Genomic DNA, 14,486 nt, shown 5'->3' with positions numbered 1-14,486 from the left:
AAATTAAAATTTATTTCTATGTATCGTTTTTGTCCTCAACGTTTTCATCATATTTAAGTCTCTAACGTTTCAAAATCGTCTCAATTTTGTTCTACCGTCAATTCTTTTAACAGATTCTTAACGGCAGGACAACATTCGGTCAATCTTTAAACGTTAGAAACTTAAATAGGACAATTTAAACGTTAGGGACAACTTTAAAACTTACCCCAAACTTTGAGAACAAAAATAATACTTTACTCTTTATTTGGGGTCAAAGAGCTTTCATATGATGTTGGATAGCGTAATTATTTTATGTATTAACTTGTATTATTTGAATAAACACATACACACGCTTTACTAAATTTTATAAGATTTTTTTTACTTCTTTCTTAATTTTAATCTATGATCAATCTAAATTATGCATATAAAGAGATTAAGTAAAAATAAAAGACAATAAAAAAACTGAAGATGATGTTTAAATTGAAAAAAATAGAAAATATCAAAAACAAAATGACAATTATGAAACAAAACTGAAAGGAATGCTCAAATTGAAAAAGCTTTAGAGTATAAAATAAAAAGGCAACATTCACTCTTTGTTGTTCTTTTATAATTCATATTTGGTGTCAAAGAGATTTCATATGGTGTTAGGTATCTAATTTTTTTATGTATTAACTGTGTTATTTGAATAAACACACACGGACACACACATCACTAAATTTTATCTGATTTTTTTAACTCATAAAAAAAATTAAGTGAAAATAAAAAGACAATGAAAAAAAACTGAAGATGATGTTCAAATTGAAAAAGATAGATAATATTCAGAACAAAAAGATAATCATAAAATAAAACTAGAAAGAATGTTCAAATTAAAAAAGATTTAGAGTATAAAATGAGAAGCCTATATTTTCTTTTCACACTATATTGTTATTTTATAATTCATTTGGGATCAAAGAACTTTCATATAGCATTGGGTAGCCTAATTTTTTATGTATTAACCTGTATTATTTAAATAAACACACACATTACTAAATTTTATCAGATTTTTTTTTTACTTCTTTCTTAATTTTAATTTATGACCAATCTAAATTATGCATAAAAAAAGATTAAGTGAAAATAAAAAGACAATCAGAAAAAAAACCGAAGATGATGTTCAAATTGAAAAAGATAGATAATATCGAAAACAAAAAGACAAATTGAAAAGAATTTATAGTATAAAATGAAAAGCTAAGAGTGTGTTGGGTTTTTATTTTTAATATTTTTTGTTTTTTAGATTTTATGAAAAAAATAAAAATAAGAGGTGAAACAGAAAATAAAATTTTATTATTTTTGTTTTTTTCTTCACAAAATTTAAAAAATAAAAATTACTAAAAATAAAAATAAGAAATAAAAACGCAGACCAAACACATTTTAACACTCTTTTTTAAGGATTCTGTTTAATTCTTTTATAATTTATTTGGGGTCAAAAGGCTTTCATATAGTGTTAAATGAATATAAAAATACAAGAGTAAACTATTATTTCTACCCACGAAAATTGAAAACACTGATATATCTATCCATAGAAGACAAAAATTACTATTTGTATCCATAAAAATAAATGTTTGTAGGCAAAATTATCCAAATCCTAAAAAATTAAATAAAATTTCCAAATTATCCTTCTCTCCACCACTACTACCATCATCTCTCTCTCTCTCTCTCTCTCTCTCTCTCTCTCTCTCTCTCTCTCTCTCTCTCTCTCTCTCTCTCTCTCTCTCTCTCTCTCTCTCTCTCTCTCTCTCAATGTTCTCAGTACCACCCCCTTATCCTCCTCCTCAACCGTCACCCTAACCCCTTCGCCACACACTCCCTCATCGGTGTCGGACGTGACTCAACAACACCAGTATAATCATCTAACGCAAGCTCAGCCTATGTCTATGCTGAAAAGAAATCCTAGATCTAAGGATGCTGCGAACAGTATGAGTGATTCGTTGGGATCTAAGGATGTCGCGGAGCATCACGGCAGTTGATACCGATAGGTTGCTCCTCAGGGACCTTGAGAACAATGGTGAGGATGACTCCCCTGCCACCAAGAGCCCAAATCGGAGAAGTTTCCTCTCAATAGCTGCAAATTTTCCACCGCCGTCGTCGTATTCTTCGTCTTCGCCACCGACCTGTTCTGCATCTACCTCACCATGCCCGCCTCCGAGTTCGGCCACATCAAGCTCCCACGCACCCACTCCGATCTTCGCCTCCTTAAGTAAATAAAGATCCCTCTTTTCATTATTATGTTATCATCTTCATAGATTTATTTGAATCAAATTAACATTAGATGAACGTAGCATCAGATTAGTTGGAACATTAGTGATTTAGACAGGTGGGAGAAAACCTTTTTGTGAAAAAAAAAAGAAATTTTGGAATTTATTGTGTTGTGTTGAGTGTAACGATGTGTTTGAATATTTTGTGTAATTTGTTGTGTTGCTGAATTTGATGAATGAAATAATAGAGGAGGAGGCGACGGGGTTAGAGTTTCGGAAGGTGAGGGGGAAATGGAGCCTGTTGAAATCAGGGTCGAAGAGGTAGAGGGAATAGGAAGGGTGGCGATGGTGGTGGTGGTGATGGTAATAGAGGCAGTGATAGTGGTAATTGGGGAGGAGAGTGGTGGTAGAGTTTGGGATTAAAGTGTTAAGAAATTTAGAGAGAGAGAGAGAAGGAATAGATGATGATAGTAGTGGTAGAGAGAAGGGTAGTTTAAAAATTTTATTTAATTTTTTAGGGTTTGGATAATTTTATCTGCAAAAATCTATTTTTTATGAGTACAAATGATAATTTCTGTCTTTTATTAATAGAAATGTCAATATTTTTAACTTTCATAAATACAAATAGTAGTATACTCTAAATACAAAGAAAAATAATGATAAAAAAGAGCCAAATAAAATTATAGAAGAAAAATATAATGAAAATTTAAAGAATAAAGGGTAAAAAGTGATGAAACAAATACTCCTTATTAAATTTTATGTGGCAATTTAACTATTTCTTTTTTTTTATTTTTATCTTTGTCATCAACCTAAATTTTACATAGTAATAGTAAGAAAACCACACATAAAGAAATTAAAATTGATCGCACTCAAATTAAAAAAGACAGAAAAAATTAAACAAAAAAAATACTTTTGAAAAAAAATAAATGACGAGAACGCTTAAAAAAATTACAAAAAAAATGATGTTTTTGATAACAAATCTTAATGTTAGTTTTCTATATTTGAAATTTGATTTTTTTTATTATTGTGTATTTTTAAGTTAAGTTTTATATTAAAATGCAATTATACTTCTATGTGTTTATGTGTAAAATTTAATTTTGATGTATTATTTATTTTACACATATACATTTAATTAGGTAATGTCAAAGGATGTCAACAGAACAGGATAGGGGTAGAGAATGTCTCTCTGTTTTTCATCGCGCCTCCAAATTTGCTCTCCGTTCTCGTTTTTGTTCTCCGACATGGGAGAATATTACTCCCCATCCCCATTTCTCACAGGATCCTATTTTTCGAGGGGATCACATTCCCCATCTATCTGATAGTTCTAACTAGTTATTAATTTTCATATGAATAGAGTTGTAAGTATCTATCCTATACAAAAACAGTAAGATTTTATACAAAAAAAAAGTCTAAACGACAAGATAGTAACTTCTTTTGAAATGACGTAGTGGGGGGACGCAATGACAAGCCAAAGGACAGAGCATTGAACGAGGTGGGAAATGCGGTAACAGAGAGGAGAATGAAAACGACGACAGAGTTACGAAAATGAACGCCACAAATAGAGAGCACGATGCAGTGAGGGTGATGGCATGATGAGGTGTGATGATGCGGTGAAAAGGGAAAGTGGCGAGAGGGTGGCTGCAGAGAGGTTGGATGGAGTATGGAGTATGAACAGCGTTAGGGATCTCTGAATTGAAGAAGGGTTATGCAAATGAAGATTAGGTGTTTTGGGTTTGTGTGTGTGAAATGACTAAAAAACATATGTAAGAAATAAACTACTAAAGATAATTAAATAAATTTATGAATTTTGGAGACTAGCGGGAACAGGACAGGGATTCCCGCTCGATCTCCACGCTTGTTTCGGAAAAATTTTGCCCCCCATCCCCATCCTCACAGAAAAAATTCTCCACAATCGGATCCTCATTCACGGCAATCCCCGCACCTCGAGGAGTTTTACCATTCCTTAAAATATTAGTAAAAATAACCATCTTTTATATTGATCGTGTAAATGATCATCTAAAAAAATAAATATAATTATACTACTATATAAAACACTTACATCAATATTAAATTTTTATTTATAATTTATATATTATTTTATTATAATTCAATTATTTGGGCGGAACCTAAATTAAATCGATTGAATACAAAACCAATAAACGGTTGGATGACGGGTTTTCAGAGGCTTGAAGAAAACACAGCATATGCATACAAGAATAGCAATCTTTGAAAATGGGTTGGTGCTTATGTAAGTGTCGACCCTTGTCAACGTTTTCTTCACTCTTGTACTCCTCAAAACCCTCTCTCCCCTTTCCCTCCACTTTCCTTCCTTCTTCTTCCATCAAATCCAGCTTCTTTTCTTGTTCAATTTCTTCTTCTTCTGCGTTAGCCACTGGAACCTTCACTTGGGAAGATGTGTTTCGCGTATCTCAATCTGCAGAAGAAGAAGAAGAAAACAACTCTTCCTATCTCCATGGCTACTTCCACAAAGTCCAATTGTGCAATCGTGGCTCTGTAAGCAAAGTTCTCACCTTTCTATGTCTTTTTGTTTCTTTTCCTCATTGGGTACACAACTCTGAAGCAAAGTTAATGCCTTATTGCCTTGCCTTTTTTTTCAAATATCCATTCAAGATTTGGTGAATTTGGGACTATCTTAGATAGAAGTGACATAATTGAGACTATGTTTGGTTTAATTGTCTTGAACTATGCTCCCTTTACGGGCCGAGTTTTTCTGAGTAAATTTCGAGAAAAAAAAAATTCATTAATTCTTTATTTTGATTTTTGGAATTTGGGTCATGCTAATTCTAAATAGTAGAGTCTTCCATACTGTGCAATGCATGATGGAGTTTACTAGTATTTGATGTTACTGACATGAGATTGATTTCAGGGGAAACAATCTGAGTTCCTTCCATTTGTCATTGAGGGTCAAACTGTTGGATTCATTCACGCTGGGTAAGATTTGTTCAAACTGTTACTCTTTTTCTCTTTTTGGGTACTGGAATTCTTGTGTTGTGTCATGTCATTACTTATCTTGGTTCACTCAATTCCTTGCACATAGTGTTCTGAATTCCAGTTCTGCATACTGTGTACCGAATTTTCTTTAAACGAATACTTGTAATTAAATTACAAAAGTAGCGAATTGCATGCCAAAACGAACTGCATACAGTACCAGCCTTATGCTATCTATGTTAATGCATGCTTATTTAGTTAATTAGTTAGTTAGCATGAGTGTCCATTGGTTGATCTTGTTGCATACTAGCTTAATCAATTCTTTACATTTTTCTCGTGTTCAGGTTTGTTGAGAATTTCAAGAGCTTTAGCGACGTATTCGTTTATATCAAAGATAACTCCAATGGAGGCTCCGTTGGTGAATGTGTTTCCTTGCATCCAGTGCTGAAGACGGCCGAGGAAAGAACCAGTGCGGTTGCATATGTAATAAAGTGTTTGGGTGAGGAGCATATTCCTGGTATACGGAATGAGGTACTGGTTATGAACTTACTATAATTGTGGAACATGTCAGATTTCATCCACCTTTTTGGTCGTTTTCTAATACCTTACACAAGCTTCATGTACATATTTTATCAGCTCTACCCTGTGGTATCATCTTTTGGCTCACCCGTTCTCTTTTCATTAGAACGTGCTGCAGCTCCGTATTTTGGCATAAAGGTGTGTGTTAAAATGCTCCATGTACTTAATTACCGAATGCACTTTCTAACTTATCCCAGTTACTGCATATGTTTGAAGTCATTTAGTCATATGATCCAGGCCTAATAATTTTCCTCTAAATCTATGTTGTTATTTCTACTATTCAGAAACACATTTAGCCACAAGTTATTGTTTTGGGCAACAATTAGGATTTTATTTTATTTTTCCTGCTTTCAGTTTTGTTTTTCTTCACCAAATCCTCAAATTAGAAATAGAATTTTTTTTCTCAAGCCAAATAGACCCTGAATTTATATTAGTTTGTGGAATCGAAAGTTGATAATTTTGAATTCTTTTTTTACAATAACTGTAAAGTATCACAACTCACAAGAGTCTCTCTAATTGATAGGCCTGTTTATATGCTGAAGCTATTGTTTATTATAAATTTTCATGAACCTGTTTTTCCCTCTTCAAAGATTAGGCTTATGGAATCCATATGAATGGCTATGTTGAGATCGATGGGCAGAAGCACCTGTGGGTAGGGAAGAGAAGTAACACAAAACAAACATATCCCGGAATGCTCGATCACCTAGTTGCTGGAGGACTGGTGTGTAATTTCATATTTATTTTTTTGAAAAGTAGGCCAATTATTTATCTGTAATATATAATTTCTGAAGCATGAATTTCGGAATCAGAAATCCTCAGTATCTTTCACATCAGCAATATGCAACTCATGGCATAACAACATGTTCTAAGTATTTTGAACACTCCTCTAAGTGTTTTTTGAGATCTCTTTTCTCAAGATCAATAACTCCACATTTTTCCGCTTCAATTTTAGTACCTTACATTCTCTCGCCATTTCAAATATCCAGCCCATTCTTCTATTATCTTGCATCCGTCCTCATTGACCCGATTTTCATTGTTGGGTCTCTTTGTTTATTTATTGCAACGAACCCTTTTAATTTCTAGCAAGTTTTTGAAGCTTCAAACTTAAATTGAAAATATAAGCTATGCAATCAGTTATTCACAGAGCTGGGAAATGTTTGTCATTCCACCTTTTGTTGGTTAGGACCTGAACACTGTTAACTATGTGCAATGATCGAACGAATCCTGTATCAGCAAATGAATAAATTTACTATATTTGAGTGTTACCTTCAGTCAATGTATATCTTTAACGATCGAAGTAATTGGCACTGTTGCAGCCGCATGGAATCAATTGTAAGGAGAATGTTGCGAAGGAATGCGAGGAGGAAGCAGGAATACCCAGGTCCATCTCTATCAGGTAAGTTTCCCATTATCACACCATCTTCCATCCGAGTCTAGCATGAGCTACGATTTTTTCTTTTTGTACTCTTTTGCTGTCTAATTTCGGCACATTGCTTTCCTCACAGGGCTAAACCTGTCAGTGCTGTTTCATATATGGACATAGATGGGTATAGATACAAGAGGGATGTTCTATTCTGTTATGATCTGAAGCTTCCTGAAAATTTCATACCTAAAAATGAAGGTAATCCTATTAAACATGTTCTTCAATTATACTATCAAAAGGTAATTTCGGCAAATCATTGCCCACTGAAATAACTAGTTAAATAAAATATCAGATGGAGAGGTGGAGAGCTTCAAGTTGATACCAATTAGGCAAGTTGCAGAAGTTATAAGGAAGACACAATTTTACAAGCCGAATTGCGCTCTTGTAGTCATCGATTTCCTGTTCCGACACGGGTATCTCTTTCATAATCTTCTTCTGCATCTTTGCATATGCTTTTATCTTAACATGAATATAAAATGGTAATGCAGTCATCATTTTACCTTGGAATCTCCATGCTTTATGTTAGTAAAACGAAAATTTCAACCGGAGGATTAAGTGTTTATCAATAGGTCAAAAGCAAGCTAGAATTGCGTCCGCACTTGGATGGTTAAACTCTTTTTCTACAGTTGGAAACATAAATTGTGATTACAACTCATACAAAGTAATAGAAGAGGGCTAGTCTCTTGTATTCCGAGATTATTCTTGGAGTGATTCCAGCAAAATCTTGATGATTCATGTGTTCTGTTTATTGTAGGTACATCACTCCTGAAAATTTTGGATACTTGGATCTCCTAAGAAGCTTAAGAATAGGAGAGTGCTCCTAACACACAAAGCATGATCACTATATTTACTAGTACTGGTATATGCTTATGCTCACATTGGTAATTTTTGTAACAACTTTTTTCTCAAGAATCTGTGAAAAAATAATTGTCTAATTCAGACATTGAATATGGTCAAAGAACTCACGTCCGATCCAAAATTCTTGGTATTCTTAGATTTCATTCTAGTCAAAATTTCGGCGCTGAATTATTTTTCTTTATTTCTTTCTTTTTCTAGTTGCAACTACTTCAAGAATAAAATAAATGGTATATGTTTTTGTGCAAATGGGTGTCCAAATATAAATTAGAGGAGACTCATTTTCAACCTAATGTTGAAAAAAAAAAAGAGAAGAAAAACTAAATATAAATAAGGTACATTTGCACAAATCTAATTGGCAATTTGACACCACTAATTCTAAAAGTACAAACTACATTGAACAAAGAAAGGAAAAAAAAAGAGGGTTTCAAACTACAAACAAATCAATAACTAATTGGCAAAAACCACGCTATTTCCACAACAATCGACCAAGAAACCCTTGTATGCTTCTACAATTATATTTTTTTTTTCTACGGCATTCTCCAACTCGACAGGTTAAGAACCAATCTGTCGCGGATTAAAGCTTTATTTAAGGGTTTGCTGCTGGTCAATGGGTTGCTGTATTCACAAGGCGCGATTCGAATAACTGACACTTGTTTAAACGGACTAGTGAACTAACTAATAGAACAACTTAACTTGGTTGCTTCTACAATTACATATGAACATATATATATATATAAAGACAAATAGAGAGATACAAACCTATTTAGAGAAAACACGAACAAACTTAAGACACCTAAATTTGATTGAAGCCAAAGCCTAGAACCCCATTAAGCACCTTAACTAGATCAAGGTGTGCAGTTAACTGAGGAAAGTGCCCATTAGTATCTATGATCTCCAATGTAACTTTTCCTTTAATCTTTTTCTCCATGTATTGAGCTACACTACGTGGAACAACCATGTCACTAGAGGTTTGAATTATGGTACATGGTGTCTCAACTTTCTCAAGAATATCTCTATAGTCACTGCAAAACACTGTTTTAGCAAGTGAGAGTGCAACTTCACCTCTCATTCTTTGCAAGCAGTCTCTGAATTTGTTCACTGAGGCCATATCATTTGGATCCACTACTCCTAAGGAGAATGCTGAAACCCAATTTTCATAGTTGGATTCTATGTTCTTCAATAAATCTTCAATGTCTGAGCTTGTGAAGCCACCTTCATAGTCATCTATGTTTGTATACCTACATGTTATGCCAGAAAGTAAGAAGGATTAAATATATTTCTTTTATTTTAATACTAGTTTATTAATTGGCACTAATCCTTTTATTTATTAAGCATTTGTAATAATGACAATGTGAGATTAGTCGAGATGGTAATTATCTTACACATTTTTATTAAGTGATCTTAGATTAAGTTTTAGAAATAGTAAAAAGTATTTTTATAAATATATAGAGTTTAATTTTGATTCATTAACTGAATAAAATGTTTTACACAGTGGTGCAATTACATCCGTTATTTTGCACAGTACATCAAAATTATACTCATAGGTTTGACTTGTTATGGAATAAAACAAGACAAGAAAAGTTGTTCTAGGAGATACAGAGAATCCAAAGAAACTAAAAATAGGATCATAAATATGTGCTCACTAGACACCAATAACCATAAAAAATGACAAAAAAAGGGCTAAATATTCTAAAAAAAAAAATTTGTGAACATTATAATGTGAACTTTTATGAATATGACATCCAATTATTAGTTTTGCAAAACAAAAAACAAAAAAGCAAACATCTTATATTCCAGCAGAAATTGATTCCTTATTTTATTATAATTATAATGAATTAATTATACTTTCATCAGAACATATTTTTATCTTCCTATTTTGGTCTTAAATATAAAATTCAAATGCAACTTAATAGTATAAAAACTGATAAAATATTAAAAATAAAATTATTCATGTGTCTTCTTTTATTATTTTAAATTTTTAGAAGAAATAATTTCATAATATAGCAACAAAATTTCTATTATTAAAAATTTTAGAATTTGATTATTTTTAGACCTAAAAAATTAATATAAAACAAACGAAACTTAAAAAAAAGAAAACTATTTCTAAAAAGTATGTGTCTTCTCTTTTTATTTATTTATTTTTTTAAAGTCTAAGACATACACTGCCATCACACCAAAAACCAATGCTCCAACAGTATTTATATATTCAATTTGTTGATGGGGCTAATTGGCCGGCTAATTTTGGTGGTTCAAATTTTAAAGAGGAACCTAGAGAACAACGTTCCAAATTAGATTTTATCACAGTTTTGTGCCAACATAATTAAATTCGGAAAGTGGGAAGGGAAAGTGAAGTTTTGTTTTTTATATATACATATAGAGTTACAGCCTGTGTGGCCTAACTATAACATGATTCTTTTTATTATAATAAGTTATTTGTGGATGAAAGCAAGAGTTGCAACAAACCCACCATGCTGAAAATGATATTAGCACAACAATACAATAAAATTTGGATTCTCTCATCACTCACCCAATCGCGTTCAGACCACATTTTTTGCTTGGTTCTTCTTCTTATTGGTTGGTTTAATTTATTTGGGATTATGATATAGGAAATTATTTTTTTTAATATGTTAAGTTATAATCAGCATCAACTAATAATGATTTGTACATCTAAAAATTGAATTGTATACCTGAAATTTAAAAATCACATGTTTATGTTGGTTGATTTTTTATTTTTTTTCTCGATTTAATCTTTTAAATATCTAAATATCATATTTCGTGTTAATATTTATTTGAATATTCTGATTATTATAAATGCTAATTTTAAATAGAGAAAAGTTCAAGAATTAGTAAAACTTATTATTTTTTATCAGTATTTTTAGTTATTAATTTAATTTTTTTAGTCTAATAATTTAATAATATATATTTTAATCCATATTTTTAAATATTATTAACTAACTATTGACTAGAAATAATTAATTTTATTGCTCATCTAACTTTTTTTTTTAAATATTCAAATGAGTTCCTCGTTAGGGTGAATGTTTAGACTCCTAGGTAGAATTTTGGGGACATAAAATATTCCAAGTTCCCTTGAAAATAGTAATTATAAAAATGCACTATTATTTAGTTCTCCTATAGGGAGAAGTTACTATTGCATCGGATAGAGAAGAAGATTAAGGGTGAAGAAAACAAATAGCGTGTGGGATAAAACAAATTCTAAAGAGATGACGGGATTGGTGACACAAATTAAAAATAATTAGGAAAAAGTGACAAAGTTAAGAGTGAAGAAGATTACATGCATGTATGAGAAACGGGTGGGGAGAAACAGGGATAGAAATAATGTTTGTATTTTTAATTATTAATTTTAATTATAAAATATATAATATATATAATTAAAAATAATGGTTAAAACTCATTAAAATATTAGTGTATTGATATATTTAAAAACTTTCGGTAAGTATTTAGATATATTGAGAAAGGAAAAGTATATAAAATCTGATTAGCCAAAAAGTAAATAATTTAACTAATTTATAATTATATTTAATTAATTTTATTTGTTTTTAATTTATAATATTTGATATTAATTGCTTCTCATCCTAAATTAAAATTCTGAATGATACGTTGGAGAATTAGAGGCGGAAATTACGGAACTCTGCTTCCAACAATCCCGATTCTTAGTATATAAAATAATTTATAAAATATATAAAAAAACATTCATTTAGTATAAAAAAAAAATATTCTGATACTTAGTAGAAGAAATATTCTAATATTTAGCATAAACACCATCTATATAAAGATTTTAGATTCACCTAAAAGTATTTAGCTATTTTTTGGCTGGTACCTTTTGATTTCTAGCATTATTGATTTAGAAATATTGTAAAATATAACAGCAGATTTTAGTTACTACTGTAATATAATTGAGATTTTAGTTCATCATTGATAGATATCAAATTTAGTTACTGTAACATAATTGAGACACAGTTATTGTACCAATTTTTGTTTTGCTATGATGACTATTATTATGCTAAATACAGTTAATATACAATTTGACTATTTAAAAGTATTATTAAATTAAATTAATATTTTTTTAAAATTTAAAATACTTTTTAAAATAAAAAATATTATAAAAAAATATGACCTTTTTTTAATTTTAATAATAAAAAATATTAAAAAATAGTAGAATTTATTATTTTTTATCGTCATTTTTAGTCATAAATTCAATTTTTTTAGTTTGATAAACTAACAATACATTTTTAGCTAATATTTTTAAATATTAATAATTAATTACTGCTTACTAAAAATAATAAAAGTCTGTTAACCTTCTAACATTCTTCTTTAGTAATAGCCACTATCAATTCCATCGTTTAAATAATTTACACAAAAAATATTAAAATGATAATATTCTACCATCATGAAAAATAAGGTTGTACTAACAAGTGTTCTTATAATAATTGATTTAAAAACACTTGCTAAAAAGATTTATGAAAAGTAGTTTATTATTGAAAAGATAAATAATTTTTTAACTCTATTATTTTTTATTTTGTGATAATACTCGATTTATCACTTCAAATTTTAGAAAGATTTTAATCTAGTTTCATTTGGTATTGAAATATCATATCCCAAAAAGTAAAATAAAAACAATAAAAAGGCATAGGACAAAAAAAAATACAAAAAGAGGAAGAAGAAATTCAAAGAGAGCTTCTTAATAAGATACACAAGGACTTAAAATTAGCCCCAACAACAAATAAAAGCTTTAGAGAAAGCATAAAGAACTATCAAAAGAGGGAGACAACAAATAAAAAGAAACCATCAAATCATCACTTTGAAAACTTTCAAAGAATATGTCAAGTCAAGAACTATCAAGAACTATCACCTATGCATCTAGCTATTCTAGCTAGAAATCTAGTAACAACCATAAAGTACAAAGAAAATCTCTTCAAGAGGAAAAAAATTAGAAAAGCAACAATTTTATCAGTAATACCCAATCGGAAATTTTAGCAAATCAATTTAATTTTTAACAAATTTTAATTATTCAATTAATTTTATTTTTTATTTTATTTTGTTAGACAAATTATTTTTATGTCAAATTTTAGTAGAAAAAATTAAATATTTTAGTTATTATTATTATTTAATAATTTTGAGATCAGTTCATTTATATAAGTTATTATTATTATTTAATAATTTTGAGATCAGTTCATTTATATAAATAATCTTATATAACGATTAATTTGTCTGAAAAAATAAAAAGTTTAAAAATTAATTTAATAATTAAAATTTATTAAGTGATAAAATATTCTATATAAATTTTTTAGCGATATTATGTAAAAACTAAATATTAGTTCGTTAGAAAATAAAACAATTGTAGAAAGTAGTAAAAAGAAGAAGTAATAATTATGTAAGTAATAGAAAGAAACCTTGGGGAAGCAGCAATGAGAAGAAGCCTTTTGAAGAGATCAGGTCTTTTAATGGAGGCCAAGCAACCAATCATGCCAGACATGGAATGGCCAACAAAGTTTGCATCTTTAAGGTTCATCTCAGTCATCAAAGTGATCAAGTCATCAGCAAAGGGTTCCAGTGAAGAATACTTATTTGGGTCATAGAGGCTTTGATCCTCCACAGCAGCAGAGAAAGGCCAATCAAACAGAACAACCTTGTAATTGTTGTTGTCATCATCAAACATGGGTGCTATGATCTTGTCCCATATTGACTGCTCTGTCCCATAACCATGTGCAAGAACTATGGTCTCTCTTCCTGATCCTATTATTCTTGCATTTAGAGCACTTGATAGCCCCTTCTCTGCTATCATCTTGCTTCTCTTTTGTGTTTGTTTGGAGAGAGTTAGATAGAGAGAGAGAGAGAGAGGCACTATTTGGAGAGAGGATGTGTGGTTTTATTGGTTGTTGGCCTTGTCCATATTTATAATAGGCAGATAAGTATGAAACCTTGTTTAGTTCAACTAGTTAAAAGATTTTTCTTGTTTATGTTCATATTAGACTTTTTTTTAAATATTATTTATATACTAAAATTAATCACTCGTATATTTGTGTATAAATATATATGTAATTTAATTTATTTTAATATATATTTATATTTTAATATATATTTTATACTAGTAACTGACTTTAATAACTGATTTTAGTATATATACAACATTATTTTTCTTTTTTATTGGTATTGACATACATTAATGTGTCGTTGTGTACGATATTTTTATTAGAAGTACTAGGGCTAATAGTTTTTGTGATTTATAGTTATCAATTAATTATTAATAATATTTTTAATGATATAAAATTATATTTAATGATATGAAATTATTTTTTTTGTTGTTTAAATGCTGGTCAAATTTAAAAGTGTTGGCCCTTAATTTTTTTTTATATGATATTATATGTTTTCTTTTATTTTTATTTGTGTTTAATAAAAATAAACAAGTCTTGAGAGTTAAGAGCTAATATTACACCGTTAATATTGCA

General features: G+C 29.9%; 2 protein-coding genes across 2 annotated transcripts; one reads left to right on the top strand and one right to left on the bottom strand.

Annotated features, from left to right (window-relative positions):
- The first annotated feature begins 4,343 nt into the window (after nt 1-4,343).
- On the top strand, nt 4,344-8,140 carry LOC112802180 (nudix hydrolase 20, chloroplastic). Its single transcript, XM_025845278.3, has 9 exons — nt 4,344-4,724; nt 5,098-5,162; nt 5,504-5,690; nt 5,796-5,876; nt 6,334-6,459; nt 7,055-7,134; nt 7,244-7,359; nt 7,454-7,574; nt 7,916-8,140. The coding sequence occupies exons 1-9, from the start codon at nt 4,443-4,445 to the stop codon at nt 7,983-7,985; spliced, it is 1,128 nt and encodes a 375-aa protein (XP_025701063.1). The 5' UTR covers nt 4,344-4,442; the 3' UTR covers nt 7,986-8,140.
- A 252-nt stretch (nt 8,141-8,392) lies between these two features.
- Nucleotides 8,393-13,918, bottom strand: LOC112802181 (strigolactone esterase D14-like). The gene is made up of 2 exons (XM_025845279.3): nt 13,431-13,918; nt 8,393-9,257 (listed from the first exon to the last, which is right to left on the bottom strand). Exons 1-2 carry the CDS (start codon nt 13,820-13,822, stop codon nt 8,813-8,815), a joined length of 837 nt encoding a protein of 278 aa, XP_025701064.1. The 5' UTR covers nt 13,823-13,918; the 3' UTR covers nt 8,393-8,812.
- Between the last annotated feature and the right edge of the window lie 568 nt (nt 13,919-14,486).

This window comes from Arachis hypogaea, chromosome 5, assembly GCF_003086295.3.
Source record: "Arachis hypogaea cultivar Tifrunner chromosome 5, arahy.Tifrunner.gnm2.J5K5, whole genome shotgun sequence".
In the NCBI taxonomy this organism is placed as follows: Eukaryota; Viridiplantae; Streptophyta; class Magnoliopsida; order Fabales; family Fabaceae; genus Arachis; species Arachis hypogaea.
The sequence above is the reverse complement of the archived record's forward strand: the minus strand, read 5'-3'. Positions and strand labels throughout refer to the sequence as shown.